General features: G+C 43.8%; 1 protein-coding gene across 1 annotated transcript in view; it reads left to right on the plus strand.

Moving 5' to 3' along the window:
* Positions 1-3774: 3774 nt before the first annotated feature.
* The window catches only part of TOX3 (TOX high mobility group box family member 3), a 106188-nt gene continuing 94655 nt past the window's right edge, over positions 3775-15307 (plus strand). Inside the window, exon 1 of the mRNA XM_058155571.1 lies at positions 3775-3900. Coding sequence (XP_058011554.1) covers positions 3799-3900 — 102 coding nt within the window. The 5' untranslated portion in view covers positions 3775-3798. The remainder of the gene's footprint in view (positions 3901-15307) is intronic.

The raw sequence follows: 15307 nt of genomic DNA on the forward strand, positions 1-15307 counted from the left end.
TCTATGCATGCAGTTCCTAATCCCGCTTATGCTTCTGCAATTCCACTACAGTTAACACTCCTCTGTCTTATGTCCCATATCTAATTTAGGCCTCAAGTGTTTTTCTTAAACATCTTTGAAGGAAAAGATTTTAAAGTGGTCTACTGTGGATGTTTCAAATCCTATTTGGATGCTAGAAAGAAAAAATAATTGTATAGTCACCTCTAAACTGAGGCAGCCAGAAATTAGTATGAATCAATAAAATCCATTACAACTGGTGGAATAATGGCAATTTATTTATTTATTTCAAGAAAATGAAGTGTTTGAAAGCACATCCTGGAACATTTTGCAAATGATGCTAGTGATAGAACTATAGTGGTGGAAGTTTGCTTAAATCCCAAGTCAGAAGCAGATTTTGCATATAAATAAATATGAAAAAATAGATTAAAGTAGTTATATTTATTTATTTATTTATTTATTTATCACATTTCTATACCTCCCTTCTCCGAAGACTCTAGAATAGAAAAGAATTTTTAATTGGCCAAGTGTGATTGAACACACAGTGAATTTGTCTTGGTGCATATGCTCTCAGTGTACATAAAAGAAAAGTTCATCAACAATCATAAGGTACAACACTTAATGATAGTTATAGGGTACAAATAAGCAATTAGGAAACAATATCAATATAAATTGTAAGGACACAAGCAACAAAGTTACAGTCATACAGTCATAAGTAGAAGGAGATGGGTGATGGGAATGATAAGAAGGAAAATATGAAGGAATTATTAGAAAATTATGAAGGAAAATAAAATAATATCAGCTGAAAACTCCCAAGTTCTACTCCTGCCTTCTTAGGGGCAGATGCCCGGTGTGTCTCAGCCTTTGGAAGGAGGCCATGGCAAACTACTTCTGAAAATGTTGCCAAAATTGCAACCACTTGTTCAAGTGAGGACTGTTTTAAAGACACAAAACAAACAAAACAATAGGTTTTTCTACTGTAGGAATCCGGAGGAGGTCAGGAGCATCATGATGTCATAATTCTTTAACACCCTTTTTGGGTGCTTTCTGAAATAAGGTCATTTATCTGTGACAATCTGTCATCCTACCTGTAAACCTGTGTTGTGATGGCTTAAAATCCCTGTGCCAACCCAGGGCATTTTGTTACTTTGTGTCACTGCATGAAGTGAACCTCAGAAGTGTGTTAATATAGATATTAAACTACACAGGTGCTGCCTGTCTGGATATCTGCACTACTATTAATCTTCTCATGGTTCCCATCACCCATCTCCTTCCACTTATGACTGTAACTTTATTGCTTGTATCCTTACGATTTATACTGATATTGTTTCCTGATTGCTTATTTGTACCCTATGACTATCATTAGAATAGAATAGAATAGAATAGAATAGAATTCTTTATTGGCCAAGTGTGATTGGACACACAAGGAATTTGTCTTGGTGCATATGTTCTCAGTGTACATAAAAAAGATACCTTCATCAAGGTACAACATTTACAACACAAATGATGGTCAATATATCAATATAAATCATAAGGATTGCCAGCAACAAAGTTACAGTCATACAGTCATAAGTGGAAAGAGATTGGTGATGGGAACAATAAGATTAATAGTAGTGCAGATTTAATAAATAGTTTTGACAGTGTTGAGGGAATTATTTATTTAGCAGAGTGATGGCGTTTGGGAAAAAACTGTTCTTATGTCTAGTTGTTCTGGTGTGCAGTGCTCTGTAGCATCGTTTTGAGGGTAGGAGTTGAAACAGTTTATGTCCTGGATGTGATGTGTTGTACCTTGATGAAGGTATCTTTTCTTTTATGTACACTGAGCGCATATGCACCAAGACAAATTCCTTGTGTGTCCAATCACACTTGGCCAATAAAAAATTCTCTTCTCTTCTCTATGCCAGGTGGTTCTCTTCAAAACATTGTTCTGTTTCATACATGCAGCCACAATAAGAACTGTGCATACATCATGGAGAAAACTTTCAACGGAATACCTTGCCTCCCAGAGTTGTGGGTGCTCCATCATTGTGAGGTTTCCAAAAAAAAAAAAAAAAGACTGGACAACCATTTGTCCTGCTTGTGCAGGGGGTTGATCTAGACGACCTCCAAGGTCCTTTCCAGCCTTATGATTCTTATGTTCTATTTATAATCCAAGGATGCACTTAATTTACCTTTTCTTCTGGGCTCTTGTCCCATTCATCTCAAAGTGGAGAGGATTGGATTCTTTATTCTATTTTATTCTCTTTCTATTCCATTCTCTATTCTATTCTATTTTATTCTATTCTATTCTCTCTTCTTCTTCTCTTCTCTCTTCTGTTCTTTTATTCTGTTCTATTCTATTCTCTCTTCTCTTCTTTTATTCTCTTCTCTATTCTTCTATTCTATTCTATTCTATTTTCTCTTCTCTTCTCTCTTCTTTTATTCTATTCTATTCTATTCTCTTCTCCTCCCCCCATCAGACCACGTCCACACGTCCCATTATTCGGGCGTCGTCCAAGTCTCCCCCACCTCCCTTCTTCCCACCCAGCCTCGCCAAACAAGGACCGGCCGGACCATCGACCGAAACTTTGCCCCTTCCCACGTGCTCCCCGAAAAACTCGGGATAACCGAGCCGAGCCGTCCGGGGCAGGAGGCTGGAGGGCGAGCGCGCCATCTTTCTGAGGCGAATTGGGGGACGGACGGAGGTCGCGGCGGGAAAGCGAAGCGGGGCCACCCACCCACCCACCGCCGCCGCCTCCGTATTCCGGGGCTGCTCCCCACTTTCCCGCCCCAAACGTGGCCGCCTTCTCTCGGCCTTTCGGGGAGACTCTTCCCCGGGAGGGGGGGTGTTATCAGGGACAGAGAACAGAGCCCCCTCCGCCTAGCCGGGGCTCCGGGGCCCCTTTGAGGAAAGAAAGCTTCGCCTCTCCTCAGAGTTCCAAGCCGGGTGGAGAGAGAGAGAGAGAGAGAGAGAGAGAGAGAAGGGGGGCTGCGCGCGCACCCCGCTCTTCTTTTCCCCCCCCTCAGCTTTCCCTCCCCCCCCCCGCAGTCGGCGTCCCACCCAGAGCTGATTTGCGGAGGGGGGGGGAAAGAGCGGATGGAAGAGTCGCCGTTGCCATTGCCGTTGCCGCCGCTGTTCTTCGGCTCTCGGTGCCGGGCGCGTGGCTCCTTTGTGTGGCGCACCTGGAAGGCGACCGGGCTCCCCATTTGGAAGAAGAGGGAGGAGTGGTGGTGGTGGTTGGAGCCGAGGGGCGAGAACGCGCGCTCTGTCCGCCCCCCACACTCCCACTTCAAGCCTCCTCCTCCTCCTCCTCCTTCGTCTCGGTGGTGGCTCCCCCCTTTCCTCCCTCCCCCTAGAGCGTCCCTCACCTGTCCCTTCCGGCTCACCTGCCGCTCTCCCCCTCCCCCTCTCTATCATCCCGCCTCCTCCTCCTCCCTCCCCGCAGAGCTCGCCAACTTGCTCTTCGTTCCCTGCTCGGAGAGTGCAGCTCTCTGTGTGTGTGTGTGTGTGCTGCGCCCGCGCGCGCCTGTTTTTTTTCTCCTCCTTTTTTTGTGGGTGTGCTGGGGAAGGAGGACAGGAGGTGGGTGGGTGGAGAGGGCAGCCCTTTGAAAGGTGGATCTAGTCCAAGCTTCTGCAGAACTTCGCTTCTTTGGACCAAGCAGATCTCCGGCTCTTCCTCTCTTTAGCCCCCACCCCCCCAACACAAAACACACTCCCCCCTCCTCCTCCTCCTCCAGCCTGATCGCCCCTCTGGTTGCTGCCCCCAACTCACCCTCTCCCCCTCCCGCTCTGCTGCCCCCCCAAGATATCAGCCCTGCGAAATGGATGTAAGGTTTTATCCCGCTGCCTCGGGGAGCTCCCTTCCCGGAGACCCTTCCAGCCTGGACTTTACCCAGTGTTTGGGTTACTACAGCTACAACAAGGTGAATATCTTTTATTATTCTCTCTCTCTCTCTTTCCCTCTTTCCCACCCTCTCTCTCTCATTCTTCTCTCTCTTTTTCTCTTTCCCTCCTTTCCTTTTCTCTCTCTCTTCTCTTTCCCTCCTTTCCTTTCCTTTTCTCTCTCTCTCTTCTCCCTCCCTTCCTCCCTCTTTTCCTCTTCTCTCTCTTCTCTCTCTTTCCCTCCTTCCCTCTTCTCTCTTTCTCTCCTTTCCTTTTCCCTCTCTGTTCTCTCCCTCTCCTCTTTCCCTCCCTCTCTTCTCCCTCTCCCTTTTCACTCCCTCCCTCTTCTCCTTCTCCCTCTCTCTCTCCTTTCCTTTTCCCTCTCTGTTCTCTCCTCCTCCTCCTCCTCCTTCCTCTCCCTCCCCCTCTCCCTTCTCTCTCTATTTCTCTCTCTGTATATATCTTTCTATCTCACACCCCCCTTTAATCTTTTGTTCCAGGGGGTGTGTAATTGTGTTACCGTTTTTGGACTTGCCTTGGACGGTGTTGTGGTTTTTTTGTCGTAGTTTGGTTTGGCTTCTAGAGGGGTGGTGGTGGCTCTGGTTGGGTGGTAGTTCGAGGGAAGGCAGGAGAAAGTGGGGGAAAGAGATGGTCTCGATCTTACAACTTGTACTGATGTGCTGGTTTTAGAACTAGGGTTTTTCCCCCCCCCTTAAAGTTTCCAAAGTTTCTTTTTTCCTCGCCAGAACTTTCTCCCCTCCCATCCTTTCTCAGTTATTTGCAAATCATCCTTGGTAGTTGTTGTTGTTGTTTGTTCTTTTCTATTTCCCCCTTTCCCCTTTGCAAATGCAATCCCTTGTAACTTCCTCCCAGCTCGGTGGAAATAAGGCAGAGTTTTCTCCTCCTTCTCTCCACTCTTCCAAAGTGGGCTCTTTGCAGGAGATGGTGGTTTTCCTTGGTCGTAGGGGACCTGCTGGTGAAGAAAATAATCTCCGTGCATGAGGTTTCCAGGTCAAAAAAAAAAAGTGCATTTTTAAAGGTGTGTTTTTTTGTCTTGGGGCTGGGTGGGAACAATAAACAGTTGTGCTGGATCTGCTTTGGATGCAGGAGTTTGGAGGCAGCTGCTGGGTATGTTTCCTTTGGTTCAGCTCCTAGGGAGATCAGACTTGTGTTTAAGGCTGGGTATTTAGATTGCATTACAATTGTATGGATTACTAGTGGTTGTGTGTGTGTTGTTTGCTGCCTGCCATTTCTCTGTCCCTGTTCTCACAATAGTCCCAAGGCTTTTCCACATTCCTCCACATTTCTTCCTGGTTCAGGATGTCAAAGCAAGGATATTTTGATCCTACTAACTGAGCATGTTTATGGGGAAACCATAAAGCCATACCAGCAAGCCCCAGGAACCCAACTGAGAAAGGAGGTGACTACCAGATCCTTAAGCGCCTGTCTTCATCGAGGAAAATAAATAAATAAAAAGGAACCCTTTTTAATGTGTCTCCTTGAATTGAGCCAGCTGGAAAAGTTGTAGTCGCTGCTTAGTTCTGTGTCTTATTGATATCTCCTTTTCTTGTCAAGAGATTACAGATGACAGAATACATGTAATAGCCAGGAGGGACGGATATTCCCTGCGGCTAAATGCATTACACAAAATATGTTTCAGCCGTATCTGGTTTGTTTTCACCAGCTGCCAGGCAAGGAAAGCGAAAAATTTCAAACTTAAAAGAGGTACACTGTGACTCATGTTACTCCCGTAAAGGACTTGGCTATTTGCATTACGTTTGTGTCAATAGCACGCCAAGTTATTAGCACTGGGCCTTCGTCCCTGTATTATAAAGAGGCCTTTCACAGTGAACTCGTCCCCTTTGGCTCTGTTTGTGCAACCTTGGGATTGGGGGTAGGGCTCTGGTGTGAGATGCTGCCTTAAGATACTGAGAAATTGCATTGCCTTGCAAAGGCTTCCCTGCTATCTGGGTTTATTGTTAGTGTCACTAGATAAAAGTTTGGGAAAATGGAAAGCCAGCAGGGAAGGGAAAGATTATTTTTTTAAAAACAACAATAACAACACGTTGTTTTCAGAAGTTTCTCGTTGGACCCATTTAATCTTCGGTGGATGGATGTCAGCAAAGTGAAATTTCTTTTTCCGTTAAGACAGCTCTAATTTCAGATATGCGTGGTGGGAAGAAATATCTCCAGTAGCTTTCCGTGGAGCGGGTGGCTTGAGAATTATATAAATTAGAGCTGACAGCTTATTTCAAATATTTAATAAAGGCAGTGTAACCAAATGCAGGGTGTGCTTGTGTATGTGTGTGCACGTGAGTGTGTGTACCCATGTGCCTTTTCACCAGGCGATATTGGAACAGTTTTTGAACAAAGCCTTATGTGTATATTCTCCTTGGCAAATGCAGCATGGAAAAATATCAAGCAGGCTGCTGTGTTGATGATTTGAAGAGAAAGAAGAGACGTTGTTACAAATTAGAGGTTGCAGAGTTTTTTGTTGTTTTTTTTAAAGGGTTTTAATAAGCCCTAAACAACCTTACACTGCCGTTCGGTGGACAGCCAATGCACAGTGCTGCAAATTTAGTCGAGCATGAATTCTCTCTGTTAATTTAAAAACCGTTTCTGTGATACATTACTTTTTTTTAAAAAAAAATATAATTTGTGTATTGTCTGGATGCCTCTTGTAGGTAATGAATGAAACAACGCTGCAGGGTTTTGGTTGTTGTTGTTTTTTATTTGCAACTTTTAATATGTGTACAGTTTTTAAATCAGATGCTTGTGGAGAAAAAGCAGTTGTAATCACATTTGAAATAAAATACTGTACTGCCTTTCTTTCTAGAAAGAAGGGAAGAGGGCAGCTGATGGATGCTGTTTCCTAGAATATCCATCTCCCATCTGATCGGCTAGAAACTATTAACTCATATACTTTTTTTTTTTTTTTTGCCTGTGCTTAATGAAGAATATAACTTGGCCTGGGTTTCTATAAAAGGACGAAGAGGGCTGTGGAAATGGACAGGACGTAAGAACTTGTTTCCAGATATTGGATTATCCTTACAGCTAGCACAAGTCCAGTCATCTCTGTGACTCCAGTAGAGTAAAATGCCTGAAGACTGTGATTATAGATTTTAAACTTTATTTATGCAGTTGTAAACCATTGTTAGCAAAAAATTGTTTTAGATACACCTTGCTTTTTTCAATTTTAGTTTCGTTCAAACTGCTCCTGATGGTTGGCCATCTAAAATTGCATCTTTCTTTCTTTCTTTCTTTCTTTCTTTCTTTCTTTCTTTCTTTCTTTCTTTCTTTCTTTCTTTCTTTCTTTCTTTCTTTCTTTTATCTGTCTGTCTATCTATCTATCTATCATCTATTTATATCTATCATTTATCTATCTAGATCTATCTATCATTTATATCTATCATCTATCTATCTATCTATCTATCTATCTATCTATCTATCTATCTCTCTCTCTCTCTATCTATCTATCATCTATCTATCTATCTGTCTTCTATTTATATCTATCATCTATCATTTATCTATTATCTATCTATCTATCTATCTATCTATCTATCTATCTATCTATCTATCTACCTACCTACCTACCTACCTACCTACCTACCTACCTATCTATCTATCTATCTATCTATCTAATCTTTACATGCAGACTGTAAACTCAAACTCAGCAATACTTAGCAATAATAGGTAGGCAGTGTGAATTTGTGAATGTTTTCTTGAATCAGTGCCTAATGCTATATGAGTGTATGTTACGTGGTATATACATTGGCCAGCATTGATTGGTACCTGATGTTCTCTTATAACATGATGATCTGTAATGCATAACACATAATTGGTGTAACATGACTAATTATTGCTCATGGAACATAGCATTTAGTCAATTCAGATTATCATGAATTCAGTGGGTTTGTATGGAGTGAATGGTTAGAGGTTCTGTAACTGCCTCTTTTATCAAGTTGCACCAAGCCATGATTTGAGCAAGGTAACATGGCATGATTGAGATGCTAAATCCAAGGTTTGCAAAATGTTGTGACTGGATTTCATATTAAGGCAACCCAAGTCACAAAGGTGCTGTAGAATCCAACCCCATTTTGGCTTAGTATGATGTGTAAAACAAGACACTATGACACCCATGTCTTTTATACAAAAATAATAACTTCCATTGCAAAACAGTTAGGAGCTAGGTCTTCTCTCTCTCTCTCTCTCTCTCTCTCTCTCTCCCCATCCCTCCCTCCCTCCCTCCTTCCCCCTCTCTCTGTGTTTGTAGAGTCTCCAAACTGATGATGCATTTGACCTCACTCTTGGGCTCAGGCAGGTCATCTCCTACGCAAACAAGAATAGAGCTGGAAGGGACCTTGGACTCAGGCAGGAAACCTATACCATTTCAGACAGGTGGCTGTCTAGTCTCTTCTTAAAAAACTCCAGTGAACCTACAACTTCCGGTGGCAAGCTGTTCCAATGGTTAATATGTCCTCACTGTTAGGAAGTTTCTCCTTAATTCCTGGTTGCTTCTTTCCTTGATTAGTTTCCATCCATTCTTTCTTGTCCTGCCTTCTGATGCTTTGGATAAATAACTTGACACACACACCCTCTTCTTTGTGATAGCTCCTCAAATACTGGAATACTGCTAACATGTCCCCCCCCACCCAGCCCTTCTTTTCTCTAGACTAGACAGACACACAAATTCTGCAACCGTTCTTCATACGTTTTAGTCTCCAGGTCTTTAATCACCTTAGTTGCTCTTTTCTGCACTTGTCCCAAAGTTTCAACGTCTTTTTTCTAACGTGGTGACCCAAATTGGATGCAGTATTCCAGGTGTGGCTTTACTAAGCTTTTATAAAGCGGTGCTAATACTTCACGTGGTTTTGATTCTATGCCTCTGTTTATACAAGGAAGGATTCAGGGGTGAAATGTAAAATTTGTTACCACCAGTTTTGTGGGCATGGTTTGGTGGGGTGGTGGTAATGTGACTGGGTGGGGGTGGCCAACTTTTTTTTTTTAACTTTTAAAAGCATTTTTTCTACAACCTCTTCGGCCGACGAGATTGTAGAAAAAAATGCTTTTAAAGGGTTCTGACGATCCCAGCTGAGTTGCCTGATCGCCAGAACCCTTTAAAAGCATTTTTTTTGCAGGCTCTTCGGCCGAAGAGGTTGTAGAAAAAAATGCTTTGAAAAGGTTCTGACGATCCCAGCTGAGCCGCTCAATCAACAGAGGTTTTTTTTTTTAACTTTTAAAAGCATTTTTTTGGCCAAAGAAAAATGCTTTTAAAAGTAAAAAATGATGATCGCGCGGCTCAGCTGGGCATGAGGGAGGGCAGGAATTTTTGCTACTGGTTCTCCGAACCACCCGCCACCATCGCTACCGGATTGGCTGATCCGGTCCGAACCGGGAGCATTTCACCCCTGCAAGGATTGTATTAGCTTTTTTGGCTGCTCCCGCACACAGCTGGATCATCTTTAAGTGACTAGGATTCCAAGGTCCTTAGTCCCCAGTTACCGTTTTTGAGCTTCTCCCTGCTTTATGACTCTATAGTCCATAGTATGAATCTATCGTAGTGGAAGATCAGAGTTTCCAGGGAGCCCTTCACTTGCAATCATTTAGTGACTGTTCAAAGTTACAGAAGTGATTATAACCAGTCCTTTCACTTAACAACCCTTGCAATACCGCTTGCAGTCGCGTGATCAAAATCCAGACATTTGGCAACCAGCATGTATGTATTAAGATAAGAGGGACGCGGTGGCTTAGAGGGTAAGATGCTGAGCCTGTCGATCGAAAGGTCAGCAGTTCAGCGGTTCGAATCCCTCGTGCTGTATAACGGGGTGAGCTCCCGTTCCTTGTCCCAGCTTCTGCCAACCTAACAGTTCGAAAGCAGGTAAAAAATGCAAGTAGAAAAATAGGGACCACCTTTGGTGGGAAGGGAACAGTGTTCTGTGCGCCTTTGGCATTGAGTCACGCTGGCCACATGACCACGGAGACGTCTTCGGAGAGCACTGGCTCTTCGGCTTTGAAACGGAGATGAGCACCGCCCCCTAAAGTCAGGAACAACTAGCACCTATGTGTGAGGGGAACCTTTACCTTTATATATGTATTATCATAGTTTTTCAGTATCCCGAGAGCATGTGATCTCCATGTGCAACCTTCCCAACCCAACTTCCGACAAGCAAAGTCAATGGGAGAAGTCGGATTTGCTTAACGGCTGCATGTCTCACTTAATGACCTCAGCGATTGGTTTAACCGTGGCAAAAAAGGTTGCCAGAGCTTTTGCAGAACTCTCTTAGCGACTGCCTTGCTTAGCAGCAGGAATTCTGGTGCCCCTTTTGTGGTCGTAAATGGAGGACTACCACTAAGTGCATGAAGCTGGAGGAAAAACGTTCAGTTGGCAAGCAGGATTTTTTTTTTTAACTAAGTGATTGTTCCTTTTGGGGCACGCTTCATTTTTATGACTGTGCGTGCAGCTGTATCCCCCCCCCGCAAAAGATTGCCTCCGACACGAGCTAAATTGTATGCTAGGGCATGTTTCACCTGTCAATAGACCTGTTTCACAGAAGGGGGAAAAAGTAATATAGTTGATGATGGTTCACAAAAGGAAGCATAGCAAATGAGTTTTGCAGCTGCATCACTTAAAACATTCATTGCACAAACACTGGAGTTGGGTAAATAGATGGCTGAGATAAAAGGAGCAGTTGGCCAACGGGTCCTTGCAGATCTTCTAGAGTAAAGGTTGGCGGTGTAGTTGTCCCTTACTCACAACTTTAGGACGGCTGGGAAAAGAAACTTCAATCCCTCCCCCTTTTTCTTGGCTGCCTTTTTTTTTAAAATTTGCATTTATATCCCGCCCTTCTCCAAAGACTCAGGGCGGCTTACACTATGTCAAGCAATAGTCTTCATCCATTTGTATATTATATACAAAGTCAATTTATTGCCCCCAACAATCTGGGTCCTCATTTTACCTACCTTACAAAGGATGGAAGGCTGAGTCAACCTTGGGCCTGGTGGGGCTTGAACCTGCAGTAATTGCAAGCAGCAGCTGTTAATAACAGACTGTCTTAGCAGTCTGAGCCACAGAGGCCTTCCGATCTTCTTTAAGAAATCCAGCGATGTTTGTTTGCGTTGAATAAGATCTCGCTTCATGCCATCTTATCTGCTTCGGCTCTTCCTGAATCCATAACTCGAAGTAATCCCCCCCCCAAAAAAGGTGGGAAATATTTTCTAGACGTGGATTTGGGGACGCCTACAAAGGTTTTTTCAACCCTTTCTCTCTGCATTTTGGGTTCGATAGATTCGGATTTTGTGGCATGGAAATTTCACAGCCATGGGGTTATCCAAAATGGTTTGTATTCAACTTTTCCTATAAGTAGGGGATGTGGTGGCTCAGTAGTTAAGACGCTGAGCTTGTTGAAATGTTGGCAGTTCAGCGGTTCGAATCCCTAGTGCCACATAACGGGGCGAGCTCTCGTGACTTGTCCCAGCTTCTGCCAACCTAGCAGTTTGAAAGCACGTAAAAAATAGGGACCACCTTTGGTGGGAAGGGAACAGCATTCCGTGCGCCTTTGGCATTGAGTCACGCCGGCTACATGACCATGGAGATGTCTTCAGACAGCGCTGGCTCTTCAGCTTTGAAACGGAGATGAGCACCGCCCCCTAGAGTCAGGAACAACTAGCACGTATGTGCGAGGGGAGCCTTTACCTTTCCTATAAGTAAATTTGTTGGTTTTAGATTGAAACGTTTGGTAATATGGAAGGCTGCCTAATGGAAAAAGTGGGTGTAAGGAGGTCAAAGGGCAGAGGTTACAGGATCATGGGGTGCTTATAGCAGCTGCTATTTTTGCGTTAACCTTCAATCAAACTCTGTTTAGTTGTTCCTAATTGGTTCCAGAAGAAGATTATTTAATTACATTTACACTTATCCCTTTCAGAAGGTAACTTACCCCATGCCTCCTTTTGCTGTGCACTGCGCACATGTGCGCCTCACATTTGATGCGGGGTGCACACTGCACATGCATGGACAGTGAGCGTTGCAGTGCGCATGCACAGCCAGCTGGCAAGGATACTGCAAAATCTCCATTCCCACCCCACTCTGGGGCCAGCCAGAGGTGGCATTTGCTGGTTCTCCGAACTACTGAAAATTTCCACTACCAGGTTCTCCAGAACCTGTCAGAACCTGCTGGATTTCACCCCTGGTATGAACCAATAACTAAGCATCTGAATTTCGATCACGTGATCATGGGGATGCTACAGTGTGAAAACCGGTCATAAGTCCCTTTCTTCAGTGCTGTCGTAACTTTGGTCACTAAATGAACTCTTGTAAATCAAGGACTACCTGCACTGAAGACATATGCTTCTGTAGTATAGGTAGTTCTCAACTTAGAACTATTCATGTAGCAACTGTCCAGAGTTACAAGAGCACTGATGTTTATGAAAGGCTGTGAATCCACAATCCACAGATGTAGATGTTAGTTTCTTAGTTGAACAACTAGCATTGTACAGCAGCGGCCAAAATTGTGGAAACCTTTTGGGAAAAGTGTATTTTTGAGGTTTGATGGCCAATAGCACCACTACTTGAGTTTCAAGATAATCCTATTCCACTGCTGGAACGACTTGGGAACAGCCCAGACCTTCACCCAATTGAATATCTGTGGAGCTGACTACAGAGACTTGTTAGTCAGAAGCGACCCAGCAATAAAACCCAGTTAATAGAAGCCATCCTTCAATCTTGGTTTCACATGATAACAGCTGCAGAACTAAAAGACTTGCTTCACTCCATGGGAAGACCATGCAAGGCCGTCGTTCATGCTAAAGGTTACCCAACTAAGCATTAACTGACATGGTGATCATTTTTGTATATCTCGTTTTTTTCTAGGGTGATAATTTTTGTGTATCTCGTTTTTTCTACGTGTTTCACTTTTCTTTCTAACTGCTATTCTAATAGCAAATCCTTCATAAAAGTTATTGCATTGCATTCTCGATTCAATTATCTTTCCATTGATGTATATTTTGATTCTACTACTCCCAGAAAAAGTATTGTTATTAGCTAGTTTTAGAAAATACACTTTTTCCCAAAAGGGTTCCACAAATTTTGGCCACTACTGTAAATGGGCCACGATGCTAAGGTCTTTCACACTGTACACATCACTAAGAAGCCAGGGTATCTTAGCAACTACAATTGAGCCAAAAATTTTCATCGCTAAGCAATGGAGTCGTTAAGCAAGACAGTTGTTCAGTGAGTTTTGCCCCTTCTGACGACCTTCCTTGCCACCGTTGTTAAGCAAATCAGAGCAGCGGTTCAGTCAGTCACACGGCTGTTCAGCAAATCTGGCTTCCCCATCGACTTTGCCTGCCAGAAGGTCACAAAAGGGGATCACGTGACACCCCCCCCCTCCGGGGCACTGCAACCATCAAAAGTACATGCCAGTTGCCAAGCCTTGATCACATAACCAGGGGGAGATTGTGCAACGGTCGTAAGGGTGAAAAACGGTCATAAGTCACTTTTTTCTTTCAGTGCCGTTGTAACTTTGAACGAACGGTTATAAGTTGAGGACCAGCCGTGTTTTCCTAGCAGAGAATTACCGATCCAGATTGCATAATGACCATTATTGATAGTCCAAGTATGGCTTCCCATCTCTGAATGAATTCCCCCTAATTTCAAAGTGGATAGTGGCTTCGTTGTTAGTTGCGAAGTCTTGTCTGACCCATTGCGACCTCATGGACAACATTCCTCCAGGCCTTCCTGTCCTCTACCATCCTCTGGAGTCCATTTAAGCTCACACCGATGGCTTCAGTGACTCCATCCAGCCACCTCATTCTCTGTTGTCCCCTTCTTCTTTTGCCCTCCATCGTTTCCAGCATTAGGCTCTTCTCCAGTGAGTCCTTCCTTCTCATTAGCTGGCCAAAGTATTTGAGTTTCCTCTTCAGGATCTGACCTTCTAAGGAGCAGTCAGGGTTGATCTCCTCTAGGACTGACTTGTTTGTTCGCCTTGCAGTCCAAGGGATTCGCAGGAATCTTCTCCAGCACCAGAGTTCAAAGACCTCAATTCTTTGGCGCTCAGCCTTTCTTATGGTCCAACTTTCACAGCCATCCATTGCAAGTGGGAAAACCATGGCCTTGACTATACGCACTTTTGTTGGCAGGGTGATGTCTTTGCTTTTTCGTACGCTGTCTAACTTTGCCATAGCTTTCCTTCCCAGGAGCAAGCGTCTTTTAATTGGATAGTGGCTTAGAAAAGAAATAATTCCATCTCAGGATTCCTTCTACTCGCCAGTCCAAGCTGTGTGTGATTGTGGGTTTATAGGCGTCTGTTTTCAGTGAACGAACGGTAAACCTCCTCCCTTGGCTTACAGTGCAAACAGATCCTAATGCTTACTTCCCTGCCATTTAAGCTCAGTTCTGATTTAGAGGAAGATCGGATCAGCTCGCGTAGGGGGTCATTTTGGCTTTTGCCGACTTCTAACAAAACTTTTTTTTTTTTATGAAGGAAAAACCCACATTGGGAAGAAAAAATAAATAAATGAATGGAAGGAAGCTCTACTTTGAAAGAGGCCAGCTGTTCAACATTCTGCTGCTATCTTGAGTCCTTTTATGGTTTTGGCTGATGGAGAACTAATTTGGGGCATTGGCTTTAGTTTAGGAGTTTTTAAAACAAACAACCCTTTCCCCTTCTTTCTAAGTGATTGAATCGGTTGCACGTCTTTTGAAAAAAAATATTCAGTGGGCAGGAAAGTCCTAAGAAATAGGTTAGCGAAGACACCTCCCTTCACAAGCCCTGTTGTGTGTTCCACCCACCCTGCAACATGCACTAAAGTCCCTTACCTCATCAGGTGGCTGTCAGGGTTAGGCTTAGGGTTAGCCAACTTTTTCATTGGGCCTTCAGACCTGCCACATTTACTGCTGTGGGAAACTGGGAGGGGGGATTGTATGGAGCCAGGGTGATAATATAGTCATAATAACATTCCTTTCTCAGAGAGTCAAGGACATCTTGCCCTGCAGTTGGAAGACTGGAACTGAGAGGCATCTCCAGTTGGGATGGTGCTTTGATTGGACCATGTGATGGACATGTGGGTGCTTGGCAGGGACTTGGACTTTCCTTTGGGTGGGGAAAACCTAGAAGCTTTCAGATACGGGTTTTCCCAGAGGTGCCATCTCTAATAAAATGGAACTTTGAGGAACTTCAAGCCTCGGAGTTTTCTTTCATTGGGGGTGTTACTTGGAACTCTGGCAGTGACCCATATTGGAGTAAAGAACTTAGAAACAACATGTAGGTAGTCTTCAACTATCACAGTTGGGACCAGAATATTCATTGCTAATATCCATTCTGGCAGTATTTGAGAGGGGCTGCCACAAAGAAGAGGGGGGTCAACTTACTTTTCCAAAGCACCAGAAGGCAGGACGAGAAGCAGTGGATGGAAACATCTATGGAGATTCTCAGCCATCCAGGTCATGGTTGT

This window comes from Ahaetulla prasina, chromosome 12 (assembly GCF_028640845.1).
Source record: "Ahaetulla prasina isolate Xishuangbanna chromosome 12, ASM2864084v1, whole genome shotgun sequence".
NCBI lineage: Eukaryota > Metazoa > Chordata > Lepidosauria > Squamata > Colubridae > Ahaetulla > Ahaetulla prasina.